This window comes from Pollicipes pollicipes, unplaced genomic scaffold (assembly GCF_011947565.3).
Source record: "Pollicipes pollicipes isolate AB1234 unplaced genomic scaffold, Ppol_2.1 Scaffold_5724;HRSCAF=6776_pilon_pilon_pilon, whole genome shotgun sequence".
Lineage (NCBI taxonomy): Eukaryota > Metazoa > Arthropoda > Thecostraca > Pollicipedomorpha > Pollicipedidae > Pollicipes > Pollicipes pollicipes.
The window spans coordinates 7,927,926-7,955,542 of record NW_023596746.1 but is presented as its reverse complement, the minus strand read 5'-3'; the positions used below and the strand labels follow the sequence as shown (position 1 = coordinate 7,955,542).

Below are 27,617 nucleotides of genomic sequence, written 5' to 3'. Positions count from 1 at the left end.
AAAATTACAGCATTTCATCTATCCTGTGGTTCCTGTGTGGACAGTACTTGCCACCAACAGATATCGATCCAATGAAATTTGCTGATGCAAGGAACAGTTTTGTGTGAAATATCTGAAACATTGTTGCATGAACTGCTTAGAAACAACATCCACTATAAATACCTTATGGAGTTTGCTAAAATATTAGGCAAAACAGAAACATGTAGAATGATTGATGCCATCTTGAGATATTTTGGTATCCTTGTTTAGAATTGCTACAACTGAAAGGGTTCCATTGCCTTTCATTCTTGAGCACTTTTAGAAGTTTTGTCATAACAGCTCCAATGTGAGCCAAGCACCAGCAGTACCACAGTTTTCTTTTGTATTGCAAGATAAGTATGGTTCATTATATTGCATGCAATTTTAAAACATCTAGATATTTTGTTTTGATTTGTGAGTTATTGAGATTAACAGCTGCTTTTTGGAAGACCAATCCACAGCAGCTTTACAAAAAATGATATGGGTATGTATATTTGGTCTTATCCCTTTAAATAACAATGCCCCTGATGATATATCATTGTCATTTGGCATGAACATGGTGGTGCTCGTCCTGAGATCTCAACAAGACCTTGTTAGGTGGGCTGAGGGCAAACAAATATATGTGGTTTAGTGGTTTTAGGTTTAAGAGCAGGAAGTACTGAAGTAGGTAGTTCACTCTGCTTTAGACCTTAAATGGTTGATCTGGTGAGAAAACATGTTTTATGGGTGAGTTAAGGTCAGCAGAGACTGCTGCTAATTGGATGTTTGCTGCCTCACTCAGGTCGGAATTTAGGAAGCATTAAATATATGATAAATGTCTGCCATGGTTTGCTGCCTGGCTTCTGTGTTAAGCATAAAATGAAAAGCTACATCAGCATTAACAAATGTGCATACAAAACAGGGGAAAAAATAAGCACCTCATTATATTGACATGAATGCTCATCAGTCACACATTAGATGATTCACACAATATGACATTAATGTGGTGCCATCAGGGTTAAGCAATCCTGTGGTGTGTACTAATGAGTGAGCAGTGGCATGTGATACATGTTTGTATAGGTGTGGTTTAGCTTTCAGAGTTGACATGGTTGAAAATTTTGAGGTGTAGGGTAGTAAGTTGAATGCAAGATATAAATATTTGGATGCTTGTGATGTATGGCATGTATTTGTTTTCATGTCTTGTTATGTCACAACCATACCCCACAGGACTGCACCACTTGGACAGGACTGCTTTTTAGTGGGGTATTCAGGATGGCAGGGGGCATTCAAAGCATTATTCCTCATGAAATCCCATCCTGAATGTGCAACAATTCAGGTGTATTTGATACAGCATGTATGTCTTTGTGTAGTGTACATATGACATGCCACATTTTCTCATTAACAGAGTCCGCAGCAGCGATTGCCACACATTGCCATTGACTGCTTGCTGTGTGGTCCTGGGCGACTGACCAATGGCATCACCAGACTGTGACTGGTGGGGCGGCGCGCCACCGGCCAGCGTGGCGCGGCTCTGGCAGCCGCCGCCGCCACCCGAGCGTGACGCTGATGGCCAGTTCGCCGACGCGGACACCTCGGACGAGGAGGGCGAGGTGGCGGCGCGCTGGGGCGGCAGCTCGCTGCAGACGGTGGTGGCGGCGCCGGCCGGCGGCGTGCCGCGCCTGGCACTCTGCGACATGGTGGCCTCGCCGCGGCAGCTGGCGCCGACCGAGAGCCCGCGCAGGGACGAACCGCCGCCGCACTCCGGCCACGGCGACGGCGGGCGGGCGGAGGAGAGAGCGCGCAGCAGCGGCGCTGAAGGCGACGCCGGCTCCGGGGCGGCCTCCGCCGCCGAGCAGCGGCGCAGCGTCCCGTCCGCCCGCGGGGACTCTCCGCCGGCCGGCGGGCCGCCGTGGGCCGAGGCCAGTCCGCGCTCCGTGCCCGACACGGCTAGCGTCTCGCTGCGCAGCTTCCTGGACGCGGCCGACCTGACCGGCGACGCCACCGACTCCGAGGCGCCTGGCCCGCCGCTGTCGCTGGCCCCCGACTCTGCGCGCACTGTGACGGGTGGCCGCTCGCCGCTGTCGCTGCCCGCTGCTGCTCGTGCGGCGTCTGCCGGGGCCGGCGAGGAGCGCGCCACGGCGTCTTTTGACCTCGGCGGGCGAGGGGAAGAGCCTGTAACGGCGTTTGACAACTGTGATGAGTGGGACGAGCCTGCGAAGTCAGTGGAAGGTAGGAATGTAGACGGTGATGAGGTGTCGCTGGAGGAGTGCAGCGAGCGGGACGGGTCCGCGGCTTCATTGGAGTACGGGCCCCGCAGTGGCCATGTGGCGCCACAGGCTGGTAACACAGCAGCACCCGCACACCACGCTGTCAGAGGCGGCAGATCGGTGGTAGCGCTCGGCCCGCTGGCACTTCTGAGGGAACGATGCAGCGCTGGAACTGTCACCTCATTCGTGAGTTCTGCCGCGGGCGAGGCGCTGGTGCCGTTGCCAGGCAGCGGCAGAAACGAGTCATCAGCGACGCCGGACAGCTCCGGCCGGGGCGTCATCACCTCCAGGACAGGTGGGACGTCCGGGGAGAACATGGGAGGCGGCACGTCGGCGCCACCGGACGACTCCGGCCGAGGCGCGACGGTGACATCGGCGACTGACAGCGACGCGACCCGAACACGCGCCACACCAGAAGACCCAGATGGCGGTGGGACCGCAGCATCACCGTCGGACGAGGGCAGAAGCGGTGGCACGCTAGCATCGGCAGACCAGGCCGGTCAGGGCAGCTGGGCGCGGCGCGACAGCGCGGGGCCGGCTGACGTCGACTGGGCGGGCGCTGAGGGCGCCACGTTCGCCGACTTCGACAGTGTATCCGCCGAGCCGGAGGAGCCGACAGCGGCGGGCCCCGCGGCGCCTTGCCCGGTCCACGGGCGGGCGGCCCATCGGCGTGTGGCTAAGCGCTCGCCGGCGCGCCGGCTCTCGTTCACGCTGGAGAACCCCAGCCCGCTGCTGGTCGAGTACTACCTGAAACACCCGGAGGAGCGGCTGCAGGTCAGACGCCGCTGGCAGCTTAGTGGTGGGGATGGGATCGGCAGGGCTCAGTTCTTGCGTGCTGCAATTCTGCAGTCCCCAAACAGCAATGTTTTCGTTTTGTATTCGATGTGACTTTAGTGCGGAATAATGGCTATTGACCTTTGGAAGGGTTTCCACTTGCTTTGTTTTCCACATGAAAAGAAATCATAAGTAATTAGCGAACGGCAAGTACTACTAGCCAACTTGTAACGTACCGAGAGGAACAGCGATCTCCTGTAGTGCAGCGCTCTGGGTCGGCTTTGGCAAGTGTTCGTCCTCTCAGGTGTTGGAGAATGCGGCAGCGACAGCCACCGAGTCGCCGGACCGGCGGCCGCAGCAGCCGGCGCCCGGTGCTGGTGCCGAGCCGGAGGGGGCCGAGGCGCGGCGCCGGCGCCGCTGGCGGGACGAGCGCGGCTCGGCGGCCGAGCTGCGCGCGGCGCTGGCCGAGCGGGCGGGACCGGGCTCGCCGCCGCCGCCGCCTCCGCCGCCGTCGCCTCCGCCGCCGCCGGCTGACGTGCCACTGGGCTGGCGCAGCGTGCTCCAGAGCCTGGCGTCGGGACGGGACGCGCCGGCCTCGGAGCCACCGGCGCGCTGGCGTCGCTCGGCGCCGCCGCCGCCCCCGCCGCCCCTGGCCGGGCTGGAGCTGTCGCCTCGCCCCTCCGGTGAGTGTCGCCGCCGTTGCTGTAGCTGGCCGCCGAGACTCTCGGAGGGAGCTCCGGAGATGTTAGTCGTGTTTAAACAGACCGTATAGGCCTCGCGTGCAACCAGAATAGTCATACTTGCAATATGCGCCCTGGAAATAGGAGGTGGGTAACGCTTCCTTCATTGTTTTCACGCCGCATCGGCCTTGGGCCAGCCGCCCGGCGTTTGTCGAGCAAAATATGTGTGTTCCGGTCTGGTCTGGTTCCTCACGTGCCGTTTGTGCGGCCTCCGTCTGCCGTCGTCACGAGCCTCCCCTCCAGCGGCTGTGCTCAGCGTTTCGTGCGTGTGGCCAGGCTGGCCGTCTGGCCGCCGCCGGCGCGCACGCGCCTCGCCACGCCCGCGCCGGACGCCGCCGAGCCTGTCGCCTCTCGCCGGCCACTCGCCCGCGCCCCGCCGGCCCACGCCCAACTTCGACTCGCGCGCCATTCAGGTGAGGGTCGCCAGCGGGCAGGATGGCCGCGCGCAACGCTGGCCCCACAGCTGTGGGACGGGAGTGCTGGGGCCGGGCGTGGTGATCACGGGAATGCTATTCCGGTTGGGTCGAGACGCCATGCCGCGCCGAGGGTGGGGAGGAACATTGGTGCAGCACAACAGCTGCTGCAGTGGGCTCGAGTGTAACCGCGCTGAGGCCAGATGTTCATGATCGCGCACGTTCAGGACCGTTACAGTTGGGGTACCGACGTGAAGGAAATGGGGTGTGTGCTATTCGCGTTGGTCGTGTGTGAAGACTGGTGCGTGACTCCTGTGTTTTTGTGATATCGTGTCGTGACCAAAAGTTCGCGTGTCACTCAGTAACGAGTTCATGCCTGGCCCCTGTTTTTATCGGGATTTTTGTACCAACTGCCGGCTAGTGCCGAGGACATCATCGACTGTCCTTACGCCGACCGTTTGGCATGCAGGATATCCTGCAGGGCCGCAGTGCCGTCGGCCCGGCGTTCACGGCCGGCTGGAACACCCCGTCGCCTCCGGCGGGCCGGACCCCGCCGGCGGGCCGCCATGCCGCCGCCATGTACTCGCCGACGCCGATGGACATGCCGCCGTCAGCCCCGTCACCGGACTCGGTCGCGCCGCCGCCAGACCCGTCACCGGACTTGGTCGCGCCGCCGCCGGACCCGGCCTCGCTGTGAGTGGTCGGCTGTGCTCCCCGTCAGCACTCGCGCGCTGCCAGACCGGTATCAGTCCCGGTCGACGGTCAGCGGTGGACGCCGGCCCCGCCGCGGGCGCCACTGTGGGCCGCTGGTTTTGTCGCAGCAGGAGATTCGTTGGCTTGTGACAAAGCCGAAATTGAAGGTAGAGGCCTGCACCCGCGTGCTGTTGTATATGCTGTTGTTGCTGTTGTTGTATATGTCCCGTTGTCGTCAGTTATTTCGCTGTGAAAGCATGAGCTGACTGCTGGAAATCGGACCGCCTCAGATTGGCTTGAGATTGACTGCGGGACCTACACTCACCAAGCGCGGCCCCTTCCTGATCTGGGTATGCGCTGCGTCTGTGCCAGGTCTCCGCTCGTGCGTTCGTGCTCCGTCGCTGTCACATACTCCGTGCGAGCGCCGCTGGTCTGATCTCGCCGGCAGACCGGCGCTGGACGAGCTACGCGATCTGCTGGCGCTGCATGAACACCAGATGGCAGCGCTGGTCGAGCAGCAGCGCCGGCAGCGGCGCGCGCTGGAGGCCTCGTTCCGCCGGGTGGAGGAGGCGGTGCTGCTGCGACTGCGCCGCCAGCTGGGAGCCGTCGAACTGCTGACGGCGGCCAGCCCGGCCCGCTCCAACCTCGGCCGTGCCGCCGGGCCCGCCGTGAACTCCGACCCCGGCCGACCGGGGAGGCCCGGCCAGACCGGGGTCGAGCGAGGCGACACCCCGCCGCCGCCGTCGCCCCCGCCACCACCTCCCCCGCTGCGGCGGGTCAGGACACTGGGAGAAGGGTCGACCGTGATGGTGAGTCACGCTCATTGCCGACAGAGTGCGCACGTCGTCGAAGGGCCTGTGTCGAGGGAAAATAGCTTGGACCGTAGCAATTTTACACGCTGCGGCGGTTGCCACCGCCGGTCATTGGCTATGGCATCACTAATTGCTTAGTTGCTTGTATGTGTTATTCTGTAGTGTACAGAACGGGACATGTGTTTGTTGAACCTGGGAGCGTTCAAGCTTACTTTCGACGCCGTTGATGCGGCGTATCGAAGGCCCATATTTTTTTAATGAGCCCGAAAAAGGGTTTTGCGTTTGACCTGTTTAATCGTCGTAGCAGGATGTATTATGGTGTTGACACCACGCAGCCTGGTGTCTGGTAGCGGACCTGCTACGAATATTAGTGGCTACCAGCTACCACCGGGTAGCCGGCTTGTGTCGCGCCGGGGGCCGAATACCTGCTGTCGTCAGGTGTGAGACGAGCCCGTGGTTCCCGCCTGGCGAGCTCGGTCAGTCGGTCTGTGCGGGTGGACCGGTGATGTCGTCCTCTGGAGCCCGTGGTTCCCGCCTGGCGAGCTCGGTCGGTCGGTCTGTGCGGGTGGACCGGTGATGTCGTCCTCTGGAGCCCGTGGTTCGCACCTGGCGAGCTCGGTCGGTCGGTCTGTGCGGGTGGACCGGTGATGTCGTCCTCTGGAGCCCGTGGTTCGCACCTGGCGAGCTCGGTCGGTCGGTCGGTCTGTGCGGGTGGACCGGTGATGTCGTCCTCTGGAGCCCGTGGTTCGCACCTGGCGAGCTCGGTCGGTCGGCCTGTGCGGGTGGACCGGTGATGTCGTCCTCTGGAGCCCGTGGTTCGCGCCTGGCGAGCTCGGTCGGTCGGTCTGTGCGGGTGGACCGGTGATGTCGTCCTCTGGAGCCCGTGGTTCGCGCCTGGCGAGCTCGGTCGGTCGGTCTGTGCGGGTGGACCGGTGATGTCGTCCCCTGGAGCCCGTGGTTCGCGCCTGGCGAGCTCGGTCGGTCGGCCTGTGCGGGTGGACCGGTGATGTCGTCCTCTTGGCTGTGCAGAGCCCACCGTCCGCGTACGAGCGGTACGACTCGCACCTGAGTACGCCGCCGGCCCGGGAGCAGCGGCCGCCGTGGGCCGGCCCGCCGGCCGACGCCGTGCCGACGCCCGTGGCCCGGCGGCTGGCGTCACCACCACCGCCGCTGCCGCTCCGGCTCACCGTGCCGCCAGAGGTCAGCCTGGGTTCGGGGCCCGGCCAGGACACGGGCGTCCCGCTGTCCAGCGTCGCCAGCCGTGTCACTCTGTCCAGTGTCGCCGACCCCAGCTCACTGTTTACTGCCCCGGCCGTGTTCCGTTGTCCAATGTCATCGGCCGTGTTTCGCTGTCCAGTGTCGCCGGCCGTGTTTCGCTGTCCAGTGTCGCCGGCCGTGTTTCGCTGCCCAGTGTCGCCGGCCGTGTTCCGCTGTCCAATGTCATCGGCCGTGTTTCGCTGTCCAGTGTCGCCGGCCGTGTTTCGCTGTCCAGTGTCGCCGGCCGTGTTCCGCTGTCCTGTGTCGCCGGCCGTGTTTCGCTGTCCAGTGTCGCCGGCCGTGTTCCGTTGTCCAGTGTCGCCGGCCGTGACCCGTTGTTCGGCGGCGCCCGTTGCGAGCCGGCTCTGACATCGTGACGCGTCTGTCGCAGGCGCTGCAGCCGGGCATGCAGGCCCGCTACGCCAGGGTGACGGCGGCGGCGCGCGGCTTCCTCACGCGCCGGCTGATGCGCACGGAGAAGGTCCGTACCGCGGCTGGCGTCGTCAGCCCACAGCACCTCGGCGGCTAGTCCGCGCGGGCGTTGCACGTGTTAGTACCGGTTTAGGCTGTGTAGGATCATCGAACGCAAACTCCTTTGTGTCATCATCGGTCGTTTGTGCGCTGCTTCTGTGATTTGCTTGTACTCCGGCGCTGCCTGCTGTGACCTCGCGGGGATACGGTAGTGCTCATAGAAACGAAAACCTCTGATTGTGGTTATCCGTTACTTAACAAGCGCGATACATTCCCGGGTTCGCACAAGACGAAAACGTACTCCCTGCGCACTGATTAGTGTGATTCTATTCGGCTGGTCCGGTCTGGACTTTGATCGATTTTTCGTCATTTCCTGTACAGCGACATACGCTTTTGTTTTCTTCTGTCACCCATGCCCCCTCGCCCTCTCCTCACCGAGCTGTTTGTCCTGCGCGGGCGGAGGCAGGGTCGGATACGGCGGTCACCACCCCACCCTCTCCGCCTCCCACAACGGTGCCCGGGCTGCGCTGCCTGCAGAGGCGCACCCTGGGTCCACCTCTGTCTCTCATATGCCCCCCCCCCCTCCCCCTTGTCGCTTGAGTAACTCCCGCTGGCCCTGCGGCGTGTACAGGTGCAGTCGATGATCGCCGCCGCCAAGGAGTCTATGCTGTGCGCTCTGCGGCTGCAGCGCGAGGTGGACCTGACCAAGCAGGTGACCCGGCAGGACATGGAGCTGCACGAGCGGCTGGTGAACCAGGTGAGGCCGCCGGCAGCTGCGCCGCGCATCCTCCGACGCACCGCCGATCACTCGACACCGACAGAGGGGCCGATCGCCGCAGTCACCGACCGCGGCAGGACTTGTCTGTTAGGAACGAATCTGCATTGTTTGTTGGTGTCATTGATAGGTTTGGGATATGCGGAGCATTGTTGCATGGCTTGTTTCATGTAAATTCAACCAATCGATCACCCGACTTGCGGGGATTTATACGAGATTTTGTCTATACCATTGTACCACGATTGTCTATACCATTGAGTCTGCGAAAATTACAGCAACCGGAACCACGGTTTTTGGTTATAGACGTTTTCTCATTTTTGATGTCTTGAAATAGGTGATTTCTACACGGCGCCATGCAAGGGTGGCTGACCGCTGCACGCGGGAGGACCGATTCGGTGCTCGCTGGAGGAGTCACTATGGAAATGCCCATTCCTTGCTAAGGCCTCTATGGTGAAAAGTATGGAGAATCCAAAAGTCGTGCTTGTAAAATTTGGATGGCATGTTTTGACCAATCGATTTAGTAAATTCTGGCTGGCTTTTTATGCATACGTGTCTCACATCAGTTGAACATATTGGTGCCATAAATGCGTCCGTGCGAAAGGTCTAACGGCTGGTCGTTTGATTTTGGGTCCGTGATTAACATTTTGCGGGACACGGAAATTTAATATTTTTTTCCTAAGTGAAAAATGAGGTCAAAATAACAAAATAACTAACTCAAAAACGGTAGCTTCTATTTCGCTGTAATTTCCTTAAGCTCGTGTTCATATTTGGATAAAACCTTTTAGCCCATTTTTTTCGAAATCCCAGATGGGCAATTGTTAGAAATGGCCCTTCGCTAGTTGAGTTGGTATGGCGCGACCCAAATGGCTCTTGTACTTTATTTGTGTTTAGAGTATATTTTGATCCGAGATTCTGGCCCAGTGTGGCCACCTGCTGTGCCTGTCTGTTGTAATAATTGGCCAGCGCTCGGCCGCGTGCTACCACAGCCCTCTCGCCGCCCGGTGCCGTGCCGCTCTGTGACAATTGACGGTGCCCAGGTCCGCGGCGCCTGCTACTCGCTGCACCAGCTGTTCATCGCGTCGTCGCCGACGCAGCGTCTGGCGGTGATCGCGGCCGACCGGGCGGCGCGGCAGCACGCTTCCGAGCGGCGGCGCAGCGCCGACCCCGCCGCCCACCTCTCGCGCGCCACACTGCTCGCCCTCGAACGGAAACGGCAACGGTGAGGGCGGGACACGTCCCGCCAGCAGGCAGAGAGTGGGCTGTCGGTCGCCGCGAACGGAAAATGCTATTGTTATGCGGAGTTATGCGGAGGTAACACCGGTAGCCTTTCGGTGGCGTTGCGGTACTTTATGCTAGCATTGTGTCGTGGTGGAGTGTTCCCTCAAAATGCTCCGGGCGGCATTCGAAGGCAAGCCAAATGAATTACTGCGCTCCGTCCGCATAAATCCGTCGCATTGATGCTGCTGTGGTAAAGTTTGCGACCACCCGCAGCGCAAGCTGCGCGGTGGGCGCATGCGTGCCGTGTCGGTCTGGTTGACGGCGTCTCGCAGCCAGTCCATACAGCGTGTGCGTGTCGTCGTTGCAGTGAGTCTGGCGGCGCGGCCGGCGGCCGACCGGTGACCGCCAGCCCGCGTGCCCGCTCCCGGCTGGCTCTCGGCTCGCCCAAGGCGCGCCCGGCCGCCTCGCCCAAGCCGCGCGCCTCGCCCGTGGCGCGGCCGAGGCGCGTGACGGCCCACTCGCCGCGCGCCGCCAGCAGGAGCAGCCTTTTCTCTGAGAAGTCAGGTGCGGGCCCGGACAGCGGCGCCAGTGGAGGCCTCGGTGGCGGCCGACGTGCTCGTGTTTCGTGGTTGGGCGGTGGTGGCAGCGTATCGGATGGCGCTGTCACTGGCAGATCAGACCAGTGGAGGGGGGGGGGGGGAGGAGGGGTGGCCTGCGTGCCGTGCAAGACTCGCCTGACACAGACAACTGGACGGGCGTTCCAGTCAGGTCAGTTCAAGAGGGAAGGGGCGATCTGTATGCCGTGCCAGACCGGCCTGACTCAGACAGCTGGACAGGCGTTCCAGCCAGGTCAGTTCAAGAGGGAGGGGCCGATCTGTATGCCGTGCCAGACCGGCCTGACTCAGACAGCTGGGGAGGCATCCCAGCCGGGTCACACGCCGGCCGCGCTAGGCCACCACTGACTGGGGCAATGTCTACATGTCCGGCAGCGACGTCTGACTCGGGCAGAACTGGGGGAGAGCTGAACTAGTACGGTGCACCGGCGGCTCTATGAAAGCTGACGCCTGTGGAGAGGTGGCAGCCGATCTAAACTATACGATATGACTATAAAAGTAAGATGAAATATTAAAACGCGTCAGCTGCTCTGTTGGGTGCAAGAGTGGAGCGGATAAAGACCATGAAATAAAACAGAAAATAATATAAGATATAAAAACGCATAGGCTGCTTCTTCGGTTGTGGTAACTGAAAAAAATGGATATAACGACCGAGGGGCATCAGCAGTTTTCACAAAAGGGGATTTGCCCCTTACAATTTTAATGATATAATGCCCGATTTACCGCGTTTCCGATTAAATATGACATTTCCAGGTGAGGCTATCCCCCAGATTCCAGTATGACCGCTTCAATCCTGAGTTGTTTTCTCCAACCTCGTGGTGCTGTTGAACCCATGGTCTAACAAGACGAGTAAAATATTTATTTTCTCAAGCAAGCTTGATTTAAAAAAGAAAAAGACGTTATTACTGTGAGCGAGCTCAGTCCGTTTCGATTTCATATTTAAGCGTATTTCGGCGGCGCGTTATCGCGGCGGCCTAGTTCACTTTGATCCAGTGGTGAGACCTTTACAACGAGTCGCAGAGCGTTCTCACCTGCGGAGGACGGGCGCTGCGGGGGGAGGGGGCGACCGAGGCCGCCGACGGCGACGATCGATGGGTGGTCTCGCGACGCCTCGGAAGGCGGGGCTGGTGTGCGGCGCTGGTGGCAGGACGCATCGCCGCCCCTCCGGCCACCCTGACCCCGCCTGTGACGGCGGCGGCCACCTCGCTGCGGGCCTGGCGGCGCCGCGGCGACCTCAGGCCGGCCGCTGGCTCTGCGGGCGGCACAGCGACTGGTCCGGCTCCGTGCCGCCTGCGGTGTCTGCACGCCCGGACCTGCTGTGCCGTGTATTGACCCCGCGCCGCGCACTATCCCGACACCGGCTGTGTGGGAGCTTCGGTCGGGTGGTCCTTCCGGTGGGCTTGCGGTAGCGCTTGTGTCCACTGTACAGATTGCTTCCCACCCCCTTCGACGCACGATATGAGCCTGATGTGGTTGCCTCGCCCGGGCGAAAGCTCTCATAAGAGGTGCAACGATGGTTGGCGATGCTGGTACTGATTACTTTGACTCATGCGTCACTAGATATTCAAACAGTTAGCATCGTCACTAGTTTTCCATGGAGGGCAAATTAAGGTTATTGCACTGCTCCCTGCTTGAGTTATGGAAGATTTGCTTGTGGGGAACAAACAAGGTGCGCTGTGCGTGGTCATTTTAACGAGTGTGTGTTCGCGAAGTGTTTTCTTTCTCGCGCGTAACCCGTTGTCACTTTGTCAGGCAGTATGCGTAAACTTTCAGTTACACTGTTTGCCCTTCTTGAGACCGTTATCTCGAGGTGACCTTTCCTCTGGAGGGATCTTTATACCAGGTGACGCGTGTGACCTGGATTAAACTTATGCCGTCTCGAACTTAACATGGGCAAGTGACATGACGAACGGCCAGCTCGTGGCATCACTGTGATGATTGCGCCAGCGACATCCACGCGGAACCTGAAATATACCTGCCAACACCCCACAGTCGCTGCCATGATGTCTCAATGAAACGAATGGAGGTAATTTGGTTTGTCCATGGAGCGTCCATACTTTTTCTGCCGTACAGGCGCGATCTGAGGCGTTCCGTCTCGTGCACGACGTCATGGCGCGGCGGTGCGCCGTGTATCTGCGGGCCAGACCCGACCCCAGCCGCCGCGCTGCTGATCGTTTGGTGCCGTTCCAGCCGGGCCGGGCGGCCGCGGCGCCCGGTCAGCACGCAGTCTCGTCCAGCTGGCCAACATCTACGCACCGAACCCGGTGCGGCGCGCCAAGTCCAGCCAATCGCAGCTGGGCGGCGCCCTCCTCGGCCAGTCGCAGGCGGGCGAGCCCAAGCGGCGGCAACGCGCCTCCCGCGCCTGGCGCTGAGCTCGCCGCCGCGCTCTGCTGGGAGCTGCTGGTCGCCCCGGGACCCGGCCCGTGCCGTCCGTCTCCTACACGGCCCGTGCCGTCCGCCTCCACCCAGCCTGTGCCGTCCGCCCTCCACCCGGCCCGCGCCGTCCGTCTCCCACATGGCCCGTGCTGTCCGCCTCCCACCCCGTCTCCCACATGGCCCGTGCCGTCCGCCTCGTACCCGGCGCCTGCCGCCCCGGTCGAACGCGGCTCGCTCGCGGTGGCGGCACGTGTCCGGCCTCCCGCGCAGCGCTGCCGCCGGACTGACTGGACATGGGTCGGCCCGTCCAATCCGACGGGCTGCTCTCCCTCCATTGGCATGTTGTCCGTCTCTCCCTCCCGCGTGTTGTCGGTCACCGGGACGCCCGGGGTCTGATCGGCCAGTTCACCGAGTAACGCATCCGTCCGTCCCCGCACTACCCCGCTGGCGCCGGATCAGAAGTGGACGAGTCATTGGATACCTTGAGCAGTGCTGCGATGCGGTGCGTGTCGGAAGCAGTCACGTGCGTATTTGATTTTTTTCGGTTTTGTTTGGTATTCCGTGATCGGCCGCTGGGTAGCGCCGTGCCCCAAATCCGGTGGTCCGCTACGCGCAGCCGACTGTGTTCCTGTTTGCACATTTCCGCGCGGATTGCGTGAATACACGAGTTTTCAGACATGGTATCTACGTTTGGACGAGCGCGACTGTTGACTGGTGTAGTTGAGACATCGATGGGGCGCGGTGGGTGTGTGGGAGACTACCTACTGCGCGCTACTCCGAAGGAAAACTAGGGGACGCAGTGGCATGGGCCGTTTAAATTGCTCAGGGTCTGGCGGGCTAATGAAAGGTCCCTTCGGCTATTGTGGAGCCTCCGACCAGTGGCCTTCTCCTCTGACTGCTCAGGGGCTTTACCGACCGTCCGGGGCCCCTGTTGTCCCCAATGGGCAACTCTGATTGGTCGAAGGACCTGGCTACCTAAGTGTTTGGCTGTATGTTGAAGGCCCACTGACCACCCAGCGGCTATGTGGTCGCCTGTCATCAAGCTGTATCCTCACGGCCCACTGGATGCCCGGGTTCTCGCAGGTTACACAGGGACTGTTTGGTAGCTCAAAGGCCCTGCTTCCGTCCAAGAGCCCCCTTGACTGCCCGCGGGCCCCGGAGCGCAGGCAGACGGCACAGAAATGTGCCTCCCTGTAGGTCCCGGAGGTTGAACAGCTCGTGGAAACCAAAGAAAACGGGCCTGATGGAGGAGCTCGAAGAGCCCTAAGGGTTGGTCGTATTAGCGAATACCGGTCCTGCGGATCGGGGGCTCCGAGTGCCGTTCAGAGGGTCTCCTGCACCGATTCTCATTTCCCTGGGACAAATCCAGGTTCCCTATGTTGGCCGATGTCCCCAAATGCCAAACGGTCTGCTCCATGTCAACGAGGGGAGAGGCTTTTCCAAGCAGGGGCGAGCCTTGGCCGCCAATATCAGTAATAAGACCGCCAGCATTGGTCGGGATCCCTAAGACAACTGGGGCTCCTGTGTCGGCTAGGGACCCACGGTGCCCAGCAGGGATCCCGTGTCTGCAAAGGTCCCTGAGACGGGGATCCCATGTCTGCGAAGGTCCCCAAGCCGGGATCCCACTAACAGGGGGTCCCATGTCTGCAAGAGTCCCGAGTCGACCCACGGGCCATTTGCTGAATGGATGATAGGAACGGTATCCCGAGTGTGACGAGGTACTTTACGTTGGTCGAGGAGACTGACAATAAAAGGAGATATGAAAGGGGTCATGGTAAGGCAGTGGAAGGGCCCCGTATCAGTCAGGTGGTTCCAGTATCGAACCGTGTCCATGTTCCCGTTTCATCTAGGGACCCAAAAGTTGAGCCGGGGTCATCCCTGCGCTATGTATTGAACCCTCTACGCTAGGAAAGAACCATGTTGCGACGATGAGGGCCCGTGCGTCGACCCAGGGTCAACCGTCCCGTTCAGAGTGCCCTCGGTGTGAGGGCGGTAACCGATGTACCATGCATCTCTCTGAGGGCTTCTGGAACGATCTGTCGGCCTCAGCCCAGGTGTCACCAGAATGATAGCCGGTAGGTAACCCGAAATGGGACGGAAAAGCCCTTCGACCCCTTATCGAGAAGGATGGGATCCCCTGATCTTGGCTGGAGACTCCGTTAGGGTCTGGACTAGAGACGCAACTTTTTCCAGACTTGTCAGCCCGCGGCCCGGCCCGGTCCGACAACCTGATGATTCAGCCCGCAAAAGTCCGCTGTGTTACAATGCTGACCTGGTATTAACGCGCAGGTTCTAAATTAATTGGAGCCTGCATTCTGTCATTTGTCCTTCATTGGAGACCTGCACGTTAAGTGTGCGTGGGATCTAATGTTATTGTCACCTCATGCATAGCATTGGCTAACGCCGGTGACGTTGCTTTGAGAATGGTGATAAAAGCACCCGGACTATGGAATCTGTATCGTACCAGAGTAGATCGTAGGCACTGGAATGCCATTTACCAACTACAAATGCGAAGGAGGAGGGGAAACTTAAAATAGCTTATCACCAAAATGTTGGGAGTATGAGTAAGAGAATATACTGACATGAATTATGGTTATGAAATGAAAAATCGTGTGAACACCTGCTGACGATGCGTCGCGGTGGGCACCACAGACCTTCGCGCGCGGGATTTTCTGCGAATCAAAAGTGGTGCAGTTGAAGCTTATGGTTGTTACAGCACCCATGGACTTACTTACTCCGTGATGATCTAGTGCGCAGCAGTTTCATATTCATTTGGAGGAGCTCCAGCGGCTCCCCAACTTTGCAGACAGGGACTTCAGCGTTGCCGTCGGACCTCTCATAACTTTAAAGAGAAGTGAACTCATAATCCGTAAGCGATGTAGATCTTCCGCGAGTATGGGGGTATTGCGAGTCCTTTTCACTTGGTACAGCTCCCCCTCTAACGATTTTTAAAAAAGGCGATGATGGCGAGTGAATTATGTAATAATCAAGAACCAAACTATGGGCCTACACGCGAGGCAAGATTTAATCTACTCGCCGTGCCGAATGCGCCACCGGATTGCGATTTGTCATTGCATTGGTGGCCATTCACCACACTTACTTCTCCTCCTGGCGTATACACCCTGAGTAACAAGACCTCTAAAGGCTGATCCAGGGGGGGGGGGGGGCTGCAGAACCGGACAATGTCCCGAACAGAATCGAGCAAAAATTACTTAGTTTTTTAACTTTGAGGAAAATTGAAGCGCCTTTTGCGAAAAGAAGCTAAGTTTGTAGCGCTTCTTGCGGCAAAAAAGGAACTTATGTTGAACTGTTTGTGAAATCAGAGCATCTTTTGGATTTTAAACTTTTGGATTGGTCTCAGATTTTAGCTCCCAATCCCTTCTTCCCCTCCCCTGAGACGGCGTGCGGGATCCGCCCTTCAGGACCTCAGCTGGGCTTCGCGGAAAATTGCATTTGGAATTGGATCCACCGATTGCTAACAAGGTCTTAAAACTGCATGATGTAACGGAGCGAGAAGCCCGCTGACTTCGCGGCCTGTGCGGCCACGCGGCACAAACCGGAGGGACACTAATCGTCCGCGTCCATTAGCTGTCACACTCTCCGAGCCAAGACGGCCATTAGGAAGACACCGGTTGGAAAATATACAAATTGTATTTCCATTGCGTACACAGTGAAGTGGTTGCGGATGGTGGGACGGCTGGCAGGGTGCGGTCGGTGCGCAGATGGCCGGGGTTCAGGCCAGGGGCGCCGCCGGCTCGGGACGACAGCGATCCTCCCGGAACCAGCAGCGCCGGGCCGGGCCGGGGCACACCGACTGGCGACGGACACCGTCCAGACGGCAGCTCAGAGCGAGCGGCCCGACACGCCGCGAGACAGGGGGCCGACCGATGGCTCTCCTGCAACAGCTGGCCAACCGTTCATTTCGGCTATGCCTTTCCATTTAATTACCCCGTGGATTATTTAAACCCATTGACTTGTTTGTTAGTTGTTTGAGCGAGCCAGTTTGAAGTGAAACTGCAAGGCCATGAAGTGAACCGTGTTTTAGCGAACGTGGAATCGAAAATTACTGGCACAGCATGCCACATAGCCACGTCCTCCGCATAAGTCTGCTGAGTCTGCTCGAGACGCGCTCAGACGACGGGCTTGCTGTAATCACAGAGCGCTATTGTAATTCAGGTGTCGAGGCATTGAACCGTAACTTCCCGAACGTCCGGGCCCCCTGCTCCCAGTGCGGCGAGGCACGGCCGAGGGCTGCACACGCACGTGTGGACTGACCCTGCCTTCTGACGACCTTTTCAAGTGACATATTCGTTCTTACTAATTTGCTACGAAGCGTAAAGTCATCAGGACCCGGCCACTCAGCGCGCTGGGTCGCGTAGCTGGGTACCAACCCTGGCGCGCTGTTCCGACCCGGAAGGTTTACGCCACACGGTCCCGGGGGACAGGACGCTGATTGGAGGGGAACAACTGGTCTGACCTGACCCCGTTCGAGCCGTCGGCGGTCGACCGCGACGCCGGCCTTCACAGTGTGCTGGAGGTGACATCTGAGCCGGAGCAGGCCTCTGCCGAGCACGCCAGAGGTCCTGCGGGGCCCGGCGGGGCCGGCGGTCGCGCCGGGCAGGGTACTCCCACCTCGCCGGGGACCATCGCGCCCGGCCGTACACTGGGCCCGCTGGGTACGGCGGTGGGCGCTGGCAGCGGCTCGAGCATATATTGCCATCGAGGCTCCAACAGAGAACAGCAATGCTCAGCCGCTCCGACCGAGCTCGCCGCCGCAGCCACCGCCACTCACAACAACCGGTCTCACTCCGCACACTAATGATATGTTGAAGCAGGTCTGCCAGACGTCACACAGCCCCGACTGGCGCCGGACAGAGCCGGCCGCTCAGGCCCGGCGAGACCACCGCACGCGCCTCCCGTGACGTATAGGGTGCCGCGCACGCGACGGCCGAGGTGCGATCCTCCCCCCCCCCCCTCCCCTGCCCTCCCTCACGCCGCGTCCGTGACGTGCCGCCGCCGCTGAGGCAGGCGACTGCACGCAACTGTTGCGCCGCCGGCACCTCACCGTCTCACACAACAGGTCGGTTCAGATCCCCTCCCCTCCCCATCCCCTCCAACGACTGGACAAGAGTGCGGCGTTCAACCGTGTTGCAAAGGTGTGGTAGCAGTCATCACTAGGGGCGGAGAAACGTTTTTGAATGTGGCGTGGGCTGGTAAGAAACCCAAAAGCGGGTGTGGAGAATCTACACCAATGATAAAGCGACACCAATGATAAATCCACGACAATATCCAGACACACCTGTGCCTATTTTATGCGACTTACAATGCAACGTTTGCGTGAAACTATATAGCAATTTCTGCTAAACGGAGATGCATATCACTTGTAACTTAAGGTGTTGTGCAGGATGGCTTGCCCGCGAGTATTTTTTGGAGTCGATTGTTTAGTGGATCAGTAAGGTAAAAAAACATGATGGAATAAAAGTAAATTATGTTGATATGCTCGCACGTTTTTTACAGTTTTTGACATGTTGCATGTTGTGAACCTATGTTAATTGAACAACTTAAGGTAATGACATGTTTGTAAGAAACAGGTGCACCTAGAGGCTGGTGGGGATGTTTCGCACCGATTTCCACGTTGGGATGGACTCCACAACTCCGCACTGCTGAGTAACCCCACCCATACGAAGTGCCGTCCCTAGACAACACAGAACATATGACTGTCGCGACGTCCACTTGTGGCTGCTGACGACCCAGTCTGGTTTGTTCAATGCGTCTTTGCGTACTGGTTTGTCTCGCATGTCGCTGCGCGCTGATGTTTTCCCGCACGTCACGAGGTGGTGATTGTTCGGCCGTCGTACTGGGCGAACACCGCGGATAACGCGAGAAAGGCGGCTGGACGGCATGTACGCGGGTACCAGGGGGAGATTCAGCCAAGCATTGTTTGTGCCGGTTGTTCCCAGACTACACAAATTTGATAGAAGCTTTGATTAGTCCAACGTGCTTACTTCTGCACCAAACAACGTGTTCACAGTCTGGTTCACCAATTAGATGTCATACATCATCCTGGTGAACATGAATGATCTAGATTAAGTCAAAGCCCTTTTTCTTATTCTGTTATTCCCAACAAAAGTCCCGCCTTCACTTTAGCAGTACGCGGTTTGGTTGCGCGGGGTCATACAAGAAGTTGTGCGGTGCGTTAAGTTCCGACATCCGTAACTGATCATCCTCCAACAGCATAAAGCCCGACAGCGCTCAGCGCTGTTGACAAACTAGCCTCACTCGATGGTTGCCTGCCGCACGATCCAATTAATTCCAGACGCCTGTCAACCCCTAATGCCAGCCTTGCCAATCGATACGACCATCATCTGCTAAATGGCCCAACTTGAGCGCACGCCGCCGTCGCTAGACAGACGGTGCACCCCTGGCGCGCAACGGAGGAGGGCGTGGGTACAGCACAAGCTGAGGGCCGCGGCCCGACGGTAACACAACATCCGCAAACAGGAGCAACGCAGCCTTATCAGTCTCCACCACAGGCTGAGCAAACCAGAGCGCGACGGATAGTCGCCGGCGCCCGCCTTCAGGCCACCTACGTGACGCCGAGTAGGCGCGCCCGCGACAGCAACAGGCGGACTTCACAGGTCAGCAGGTGCGCTGCCGAGACCAGCAGGTGTGCTCCACAAGCCAGCAGGTGCGCCCCGAACCGCAGGTGCGTCGCGAGCGGCAGCAGCAGTGCCAGCAGCAGCGGCGCCCCGGCGGCGGGCCGGCCACCTCGGCCGACGGCGCCGATCCGACAGCGTAGGTCCTCTGCGCGCAGCTCCATGATCGGCGTCTCCGAGCCCGTCCTGAGGCCACACACGTCACGTGAGACTCGGCGGACGCAAAGAGGTCAAGTGGCAGCCACAGATAAAACAACGCTGCCACAGACAGGAACACGGCAGCTGTCGACGGCACACTGTGGTTACGGACAGGAACACGGCAGCTGTCGGCAGTACGCCGCAGTCACATGCGGGAGCACGGCAGCTGTCGACAGTACGCCGCTCCCATATACAGGAGCGCGGCAGCTGTCGACGGCACACTGTGGCTACAGACAGGAACACGGCAGCTGCCGACGGCACACTGTGGCTACATACAGGAGCACGGCAGCTACCGACGGCACACTGTGGCCACATACAGGGACATGGCAGCTGTCAACGGCACACTGCACCTAAAGAAGAGAGCACTGCAGCTATATAATATACGGTGCACAGCAACCACAGACGGAACACGGCAGGTGCAGACGGAGCACTTTCAGAGACGGAACACGGGAGCTCCGGAGCGGTGCAGCAGCTGTGAACGTGATGCGAAGAGCTGCGTCTGAGTTGTTCTTCCTCAGATGCGTGAAGGCATTTAGTGAAGCTCCATTAAACCAAATTTCGGCTGCACTGGGCTGTTGTGGCTTCCAAAGCCGCACGAGGTACGCGGGCGGCCACGGGACACACAGGCTCTGGCCCGTTCATGACCGGCCAGCGCGCGGCCCAGATGGCCTGCCTCATGGGCCGTGACCGCTGAGTAGTGGGCCGCTCAGCCTGTCGTGACCTGACTCGGCCGGACTGACCTGAGGTCGGTGCAGGTGGCCTGCCGCACCACGTGGTGCACGTGCTGAGCGCTGCGGGGTACGGCTGTGTGGATGCGCAGGCTCTCGCGCACCCAGCGGCGCTGCCACTGGCCCAGCCAGGTCAGCGCGCAGTCGCACACCCAGCGGTTCTCGCCGAGCAGAATGCCACCTGGGGGGCGCGACAGAGGTCATGTCCGCCTCCGGCTGGAATATCAGGGCGAACACTGTGATCAGGGGACTGATGTCAGGCTGTCACCCGCTGGGTACAAATGACACAATTCAGCGCAAACGCTTCCGTTACGAATCACATCCGCTTAGTCCGTCATAACCTTGCTCCCCGACGGCCGCCCAGCGCCGAGAGCGCGAGCGCCAGACCCATTACATGAGCGGAGCATCCGCCGAGCTGGCGCGTGCCGAGATCAGACGGGCCGCTCGCCGGGCGACGGCTCGTTTCTGCCGCCCCAGGTTGGCCTCGTTAGGAGCACGTTCGTTTGCTGCAGTGGTGTGGGACGGTGCCTATTGACGGCGACAAAGAAATCGATGTGCCGACGCGGGCGTCTAATGGTCACAACCGGATGATAACAAGACGGCGCGTCTCCGGGAGGCTGGTGATGACTGCAGCTGGAGCGGCGGTCACACGCCTCCAGCTTCCCGCGGGGCAGCTGGGGTCTGCCTGCCGACCCCAGCACAGCAGCAAGAGCCTGCCTGCCGACCCCAGCACAGCAGCTAGGGCCTGCCTGCCGACCCCAGCACGGCAGCTGGGGTCTGCCTGCCGACCCCAGCATAGCAGCAAGAGCCTGCCTGCCGACCTCAGCACGGCAGCAAGAGCCTGCCTGCCGACCCCAGCACAGCAGCAAGAGCCTGCCTGCGGACCCAGCACAGCAGCAAGAGCCTGCCTGCCGACCTCAGCACAGCAGCTAGGGCCTGCCTGCCACCCCAAACACGGCAGGTGGGGTCTGCCTGCCGACCTCAGCACAGCAGCAAGAGCCTGCCTGCCGACATCAGCACAGCAGCTAGAGCCTGCCTGCCGACCTCAGCACGGCAGCAAGAGCCTGCCTGCCGGCCTCAGCACAGCAGCTAGGGCCTGCCTGCCACCCCACGCACGGCAGCTGGGGTCTGCCTGCCGACTTCAGCACAGCAGCTAGGGCCTGCCTGCCGACCTCAGCACGGCAGCAAGAGCCTGCCTGCCGACCCCAGCACAGCAGCAAGGGCCTGTTTGCCGACCTCAGCACAGCAGGTAGGACCTGCCTGCCGACTTCAGCACGGCAGCTGAGGTCTGCCTGCCGCCCCAAGCACGGCAGGTGAGGTCTGCCTGCCGACCTCAGCTCGGCAGCTGGGGTCTGCCTGCCGACCCCAGCACGGCAGCTGGGGTCCGCCTGCCAACCTCACCTAGGCAGCTGGGGTCTGCCTGCTACTGCCGACCCGTTCGGTCCGTCGGTTGTAAGTGTGATTTAGGCCCGCTGTGCTTTGCTAGCTGACAACGCAGTCCGGAGATGAGACCGGGCATGCTCCAGACACGGGAGGGTGCCGGTCAGGCATACAATACATTCGCAGCGCACCAAAAATATTCTGTCCTCTGTGACGTCATGCAGAATCTCTGCAGGACATGTTCGTAGAAGCGACACATTTTCTGTTCGCATCTTCGTAACTGTGGCGACAAGAACTGCGCATGAAAAGACGTCACGCTTTTATTTGTAGGTACTACAGCGCTGTAAACAAGGTAAATTGCAAATTATGTTGCTTGCAACTGGAACATGTAAACCGTCTTCGTATCACTGGTGGTCGGTCTTGGGCGCGCAAGCTAACTTTGTTAAATTGAATCTGTTGCACCATTTATGACTTAATTTGATCAAGTTGCGGGAAAAGGTAAGGCGCGTCCCATAAATATTATACGTGACGTCATGTAGAAGCTTCATCGTCCAGATCCCTCCGAACACCAAAAGGCGCGGAATATATGAGTTATGACGTCATAAATTACGTTGACGGGATATATTTTTGTTGTCCGGGTGGCTGCGAATGCGTCGTTATTCTTTCATCACATCCTTAAATAGACCCAAAATATTATCAAGTAGTTCTGCGGGTTTAAGTATTTCAAGCTCAATGTTAAAATGAAGCAAGCCTATTTTGCTTGTGTTAAGGCTCACTGGAGCATAGCGTGGGTGATGGTATATCTTGTATCCTTGATTTAAAGCATCGTTCCACATTTGTATGATATTTTGAACTGAAATAGTCACCTTGCAGATCATTCGGTGCGTCTCACAGTCCTGCTCTTCTTAAAACATAAACCCTTCCAGTTTCTGAACTACACACCCGCGAAGATGCGCCAACTATTTCGGGGTAATTATTTCAAGGTCAGCCTGACATCTACGGGACCACAATAACGTTGGTCAAATCCTGCCTTTCATTTGGACGTACGGCGGTCAAGGCCAAGAAAATATGATTATCGAGTCGCTCATAATAAGCGTTCGTGAGCACGATTTCCAGATATAACGGCCGTTAACTGGCTCTCAATCAATGCTGTGCAAGCTGCGATGACGTAATCAAACAATGCCGTATTAAGGGAGATGTGTATTAAACGGAGAAATTGTATTGTCTAGAGCAGTCTTTTCCACTTAGAAATATACTAAAAGCCTTCAAGTGTGAAATATTCCCTTTATTGAATAGTAACCCACATCGCACAAAGACAGAGCACAAAACTCTTGGCTGATAATCTTTATCCATTGTCATGGTTACTTCATACAAAAACAACCTGAACCAGTGGCAGGCAATCTCATTTCAGCAGAAACAAGGAAGTAATTTCAACAAAAGATAAAAAGCTAGAATTGGTTTATTCGGCCTTCACATTCACTTTGCTTGACTCAGATTAACTTTTCCTATTAGATCCAGTGATTCGATTCGTGATTCACGATCCTTTTCATCCGAAATAATCGACTCACTGGTGGCTCGACGCAAAATGGCGTGAGTCATGGACGGTTAATTGATTTATCTTAAACCGGGCGCAAGTCTTACTGAAAGACTATCATACCATTTGAGACAGAACGTCGACATTTTCCCAGACTGACCTTTGACGGCCTTCGTGCCGACCTTCTCCCACTCGGAGCCGTTCGGGTAGAGCGTGCTCGGACCCATGTTGATGAGCCGGTTGCGGCGTAAGTCAAGCGTCAGAGTGGTCACGTGGCGCAGGTCGCGCAACAGGTCGTCGGGCAGCTCGGAGATGGACGTGTCCCTCACCTGCAGCACCAGCTCGTGGCGGCCTCGGAAACCCTGCCAGCGACGAGCTGATCAGCGCCGACTCCGCCGGCTGGGCCTGACAGCGCGGCGGCGCTCGCAGCGCGCGGGCTCAGTCCGATGCTGCCCAGCAGTGGTGTTACGGGGCCTCAGTCTGATCAGGCGCAACAGCGGTGTGACGGGGCCTCAGTGTGATGAGGCCCAACAGCGGTGTGACGGGGCCTCAGTCTGATGGGGCCCAACAGTGGCGTTGACGCGGCCTCAGTCTGATGGGCCCAACAGTGGCGTGACGCGACCTCAGTCTGATGAGGCCCCAACGGTGGCGTGACGCGACCTCAGCCTGATGAGGCCCAACGGTGGCGTGACGCGGCCTCAGTCTGATGAGGCCCAACAGCGGTGTGACGCGACCCTCAGTCTGATGAGGACCAACGGTGGCGTGACGCGGCCTCAGTTTGATGAGGCCCAACGGCGGTGTGACGGGGCCTCAGTCTGGCGAGACCCAGCCGCTGGTGCTGGTAATCGGACCGCGCTGAGTAACCTTTTCCGAAAATGCCAGCACTGCTCGCGCTGAGTGGTGGCGACTTTCCGTTGCTCTCGCATCACCGTTTGTCCCCTGACCGCAGGTCTGTCAGCGGCGCCGGGGTTCAGGCAGCGCGGGGCAGCGGAACGGGATCGGCGCCAGGGGTACGGGCTGTGCAGGGAACGGGTGGAATCGGCGCCAGGGCCTGGGCTGAGCGGGCAGCGGACGGGATCGGCTCCAGGGTTCGGGCTAGCGGGGCAGCGGACGGGATCGGCTCCAGGGTACGGGCTGAGCGGGGCAGCGGACGGGATCAGCTCCAGGGTACGGGCTGAGCGGGGAACGGGCGGAATCGGCTCCAGGGTCCGGGCTGCGCGGGGCAGCGGACGGGATCGGCTCCAGGGTCCGGGCTGAGCGGGACAGCGGACGGGATCGGCTCCAGGGTCCGGGCTGAGCGGGGCAGCGGACGGGATCGGTTCCAGGGTCCGGGCTGAGCGGGACAGCGGACGGGATCGGCTCCAGGGTCCGGGCTGAGCGAGGCAGCGGACGGGATCAGCTCCGGGATACGGGCTGAGCGGGGCAGCGGACGGGATCGGCTCCAGGGTCCGGGCTGAGCGGGGCGCGGACGGGATCGGCTCCAGGGTACGGGCTGAGCGGGGCAGCGGACGGGATCGGCTCCAGGGTACGGGCTGAGCGGGGCAGCGGACGGGATCGGCTCCAGGGTCCGGGCTGTGCAGGGAACGGGCGGAATCGGCACTCAGCTGTAGTCAGCTTTAATTAGGAACGCAAGCACAGACAAGCGTGCAAGATTGCTGTAAATACAAACAACAATTAACGTTGATACACATGAATCCTTGCATACATGGGCATAGCGAAGGGGGCGGGTGCTTTTTGACCATGCCTTAGCCTCTGGAACTGACGGGGATTCCTGCAGGTGGTGAGGGAACTCTGTAGCCAAAGATCTCAGTTCCTTTTTGCTGGCTGAAGACGTCCGTGAGTGTTCTCAAATATGACAAAGGTTCCCGAGACATCAAAGCACGGCCATAAGCATAAAATGTCCCGAAGAAATAGCTCCTAAGCGACGAACAGGGGATTACGCTGACTGGAGGGGTCTTACATGACTCGATGTGAGTCCATTTTGGCGAATTCTTGGTTACGCCGCGACACACCAAGGAAGGAGGAGGAGGGCGCCTTTTCCCATAAATGGCTCCTCGCAGGAAGCTGAAAGTCAGCATAATGCGTTGTCACTGAGCTCTCTACCCTTGATAAAATCTTAGCGGCACCGCTGCGCCACAAATAGTGGAGTGAAAACGTTGTTTGTGGTTGAAAACGGTCATGTTCCTGCCAGTAAATTACAATACCAAACACGATGCATAAACAGAGCCATCGTGCCTGCTTTACTGCTCTTATAACCTGTAGTAGCCAAGGCAGTCTAAAATTACCGGACCTTATATTTAGGGGCACTGCCAAAACAGGGATCGCAGGATTGGGGCGGCGGACCATGCACATATGGACGCAAGCAGCACTCGTGTTTCGAGTTAATATGTACAACTGTCCAAAATAAACCGAGACATAGTCTTATTCTCGAAATCGTGCTTACTCCATAAATGTTGGCATGGACCCCTGACAGCGTGAAGTTTATGAACGCTGCACGTACTTTTAAAGGCGCTTGAAAAATCGGGTCAGGAAATCCTGCTGGACGGACAGGCACCGGGTGGCATGTGTCAGGAAATCCTGGTGGACGGACAGGCACCGGGTGGCATGTGTCAGGAAATCCTGCTGGACGGACAGGCACCGGGCGGCACGTGCCCGCTAAAACTTCGTAAACATCCAGCGAAGACGGAGGCTGGGGATCGTCGAGACGCCTCCCACCGGTGTGGGCCGTAAACGGAAGCTAACAGGTACCAGGCGTGGCTGGCCTGCTGTCAACTGTGTCAGAAACGGTATCATGTATGGCTGTGCTGGTATCAACGGTGACTGGCACGGTATGAGGTGTGGCTATCCTGCTATCAACTGCTCTGACATGGTGTCAGGTGTGGCTGTTCTCATATCAACTGTGTCTGGCACGGTATCAGGTGTGGCTGGCCCGGTATCAACTGTGCCTCACACGGCTTCAGTACTGGTTGACAATATCTGCTTCGCTGATGTGGTCAGCCGCAAACGACACGGCGTGAGCTGCGGCTGGCAAGGCAGCGGATGTGGCTGGTTTGACGTCAGCTGGGGCTGGGTGACACTAAATCAGCTGCGGCTGGTGGTTGGTGAGCTGCGGCTGACAAGGCAGCGGATGTGGCTGGTTTGACGTCAGCTGGGGCTGGGTGACACTAAATCAGCTGCGGCTGGTGGTTGGTGAGCTGCGGCTGACAGGACAGCGGATGTGGCTGGTTTGACGTCAGCTGGGGCTGGGTGACACTAAATCAGCTGCGGCTGGTGGTTGGTGAGCTGCGGCTGACAAGGCAGCGGATGTGGCTGGTTTGACGTCAGCTGGAGCTGTGTGACACTAAATCAGCTGCGGCTGGTGGTTGGTGAGCTGCGGCTGACAGGGCAGCGGATGTGGCTGGTTTGACGTCAGCTGGGGCTGGGTGACACTAAATCAGCTGCGGCTGGTGGTTGGTGAGCTGCGGCTGACAGGGCAGCGGATGTGGCTGGTTTGACGTCAGCTGGGGCTGGGTGACACTAAATCAGCTGCGGCTGGTGGTTGGTGAGCTGCGGCTGATGCGGTACGGGCCGCGGCGAGGCTGGTGGCTCACCTGGAACGCCTCGGGCTCGATCTGGCGCAGGTTGCGGCCAGTGAGGCGCAGTTCCTTCAGCCTCTCGGCCCAAAGCCTCCCCACAGCTGATCTCTCCAGCTTCGGCTCCCGCACCTCCACGTGGAGTCGCCGGATGGACTGCAGGCTGTTCAGCACGCCGCCCAGTCGGAACCTGGCGATGACGGAGACCACTGTAGCGCACGGATGGCGAGCGATCACCTTATTAGGCCCTTAAGCCAACGCTCCGGGTGTTATGGCCAGCTATTAGCCGAAGTGAGCCGCGGCCGCTGGTGCGTCTCGACAATGCCGATGGCAAGTGGGGTAGGGTAATAAATATATACTAGCGAGCAGCATGCTATGGCGCAGAACTGTGTGTTTGTTATAAGCCTGTCATTGGTGCAGAAACGATCCGATATATTCCATTGCCTAGATGAATATGTTGCATGCTTGGAATCTATTGATTGGGCTTACAAGCACATACCTCACTCAGCATTTCAGGGGAACGAGTGGTTTACTTTAGTCTCAACGCACATTGCATGAATCGCTCCAAAACTTCTAACACATGCAAAGCTTGAATATGACACATGTGGACCTCATCCGACCACGAGTCACATGGGCACCGCACTGGAGTGGCTGGCGCGCCCCCACTAGGTGGCTGATAGTATTGATTGTGGTCGAATGAAACCAGCACACCGCAGTGTATTGGGACGAAGTGACTAAATCAATCCGATAACAGCTTAGCACCACTTGCACAGGGATACGCACTGCAAATAAGCCACGAAGCACCCAAGTTAACGTCAACACAATTTTCTCAGCTAAGCGCACTCCACGTGGTTTGTAGCATTAGGTATGGGCAGGAAGCCATCGACCGGGGCTCGTAAACCACACTCCAGGAGTGATTTGTCGATAGCACGTGAGCAACTGAGTGATGTAGTGGGACTGGCGCTGGAGAGTGTCTAGCGCTGTCGGCCCCAGCCCGCGGCACGCTCAGCTGCCCCAAGGTCAGCGACCCCGGCCGCAGAGGTCACCGAGGTGACCGGCAACCGGCGGTGACGCTCACCTGTATTTCCGATCTCGGGCAGGTGGTGATATGCAGCACATCCAGTTCGCGCATGCGCAGGCAG

At 58.9% G+C, this 27,617-nt stretch overlaps 3 protein-coding genes across 3 annotated transcripts; 2 read left to right on the top strand and 1 right to left on the bottom strand.

Moving 5' to 3' along the window:
• Positions 1 to 1,932: 1,932 nt before the first annotated feature.
• LOC119102427 (uncharacterized) lies at positions 1,933 to 3,810 on the top strand. Its single transcript, XM_037225794.1, has 3 exons — positions 1,933 to 3,038; positions 3,343 to 3,377; positions 3,747 to 3,810. The coding sequence occupies exons 1-3, from the start codon at positions 2,580 to 2,582 to the stop codon at positions 3,808 to 3,810; spliced, it is 558 nt and encodes a 185-aa protein (XP_037081689.1). The 5' UTR covers positions 1,933 to 2,579.
• A 338-nt stretch (positions 3,811 to 4,148) lies between these two features.
• On the top strand, positions 4,149 to 5,502 carry LOC119102426 (translation initiation factor IF-2). The gene is made up of 4 exons (XM_037225793.1): positions 4,149 to 4,191; positions 4,661 to 4,884; positions 5,333 to 5,456; positions 5,488 to 5,502. The coding sequence occupies exons 2-4, from the start codon at positions 4,769 to 4,771 to the stop codon at positions 5,500 to 5,502; spliced, it is 255 nt and encodes an 84-aa protein (XP_037081688.1). The 5' UTR covers positions 4,149 to 4,191; positions 4,661 to 4,768.
• Positions 5,503 to 16,928: 11,426 nt separating this feature from the next.
• Positions 16,929 to 27,594, bottom strand: LOC119102425 (chaoptin). The gene is made up of 6 exons (XM_037225792.1): positions 27,554 to 27,594; positions 26,494 to 26,665; positions 23,064 to 23,265; positions 20,002 to 20,170; positions 19,173 to 19,249; positions 16,929 to 16,990 (listed from the first exon to the last, which is right to left on the bottom strand). Exons 1-6 carry the CDS (start codon positions 27,592 to 27,594, stop codon positions 16,929 to 16,931), a joined length of 723 nt encoding a protein of 240 aa, XP_037081687.1.
• Positions 27,595 to 27,617: the final 23 nt, after the last annotated feature.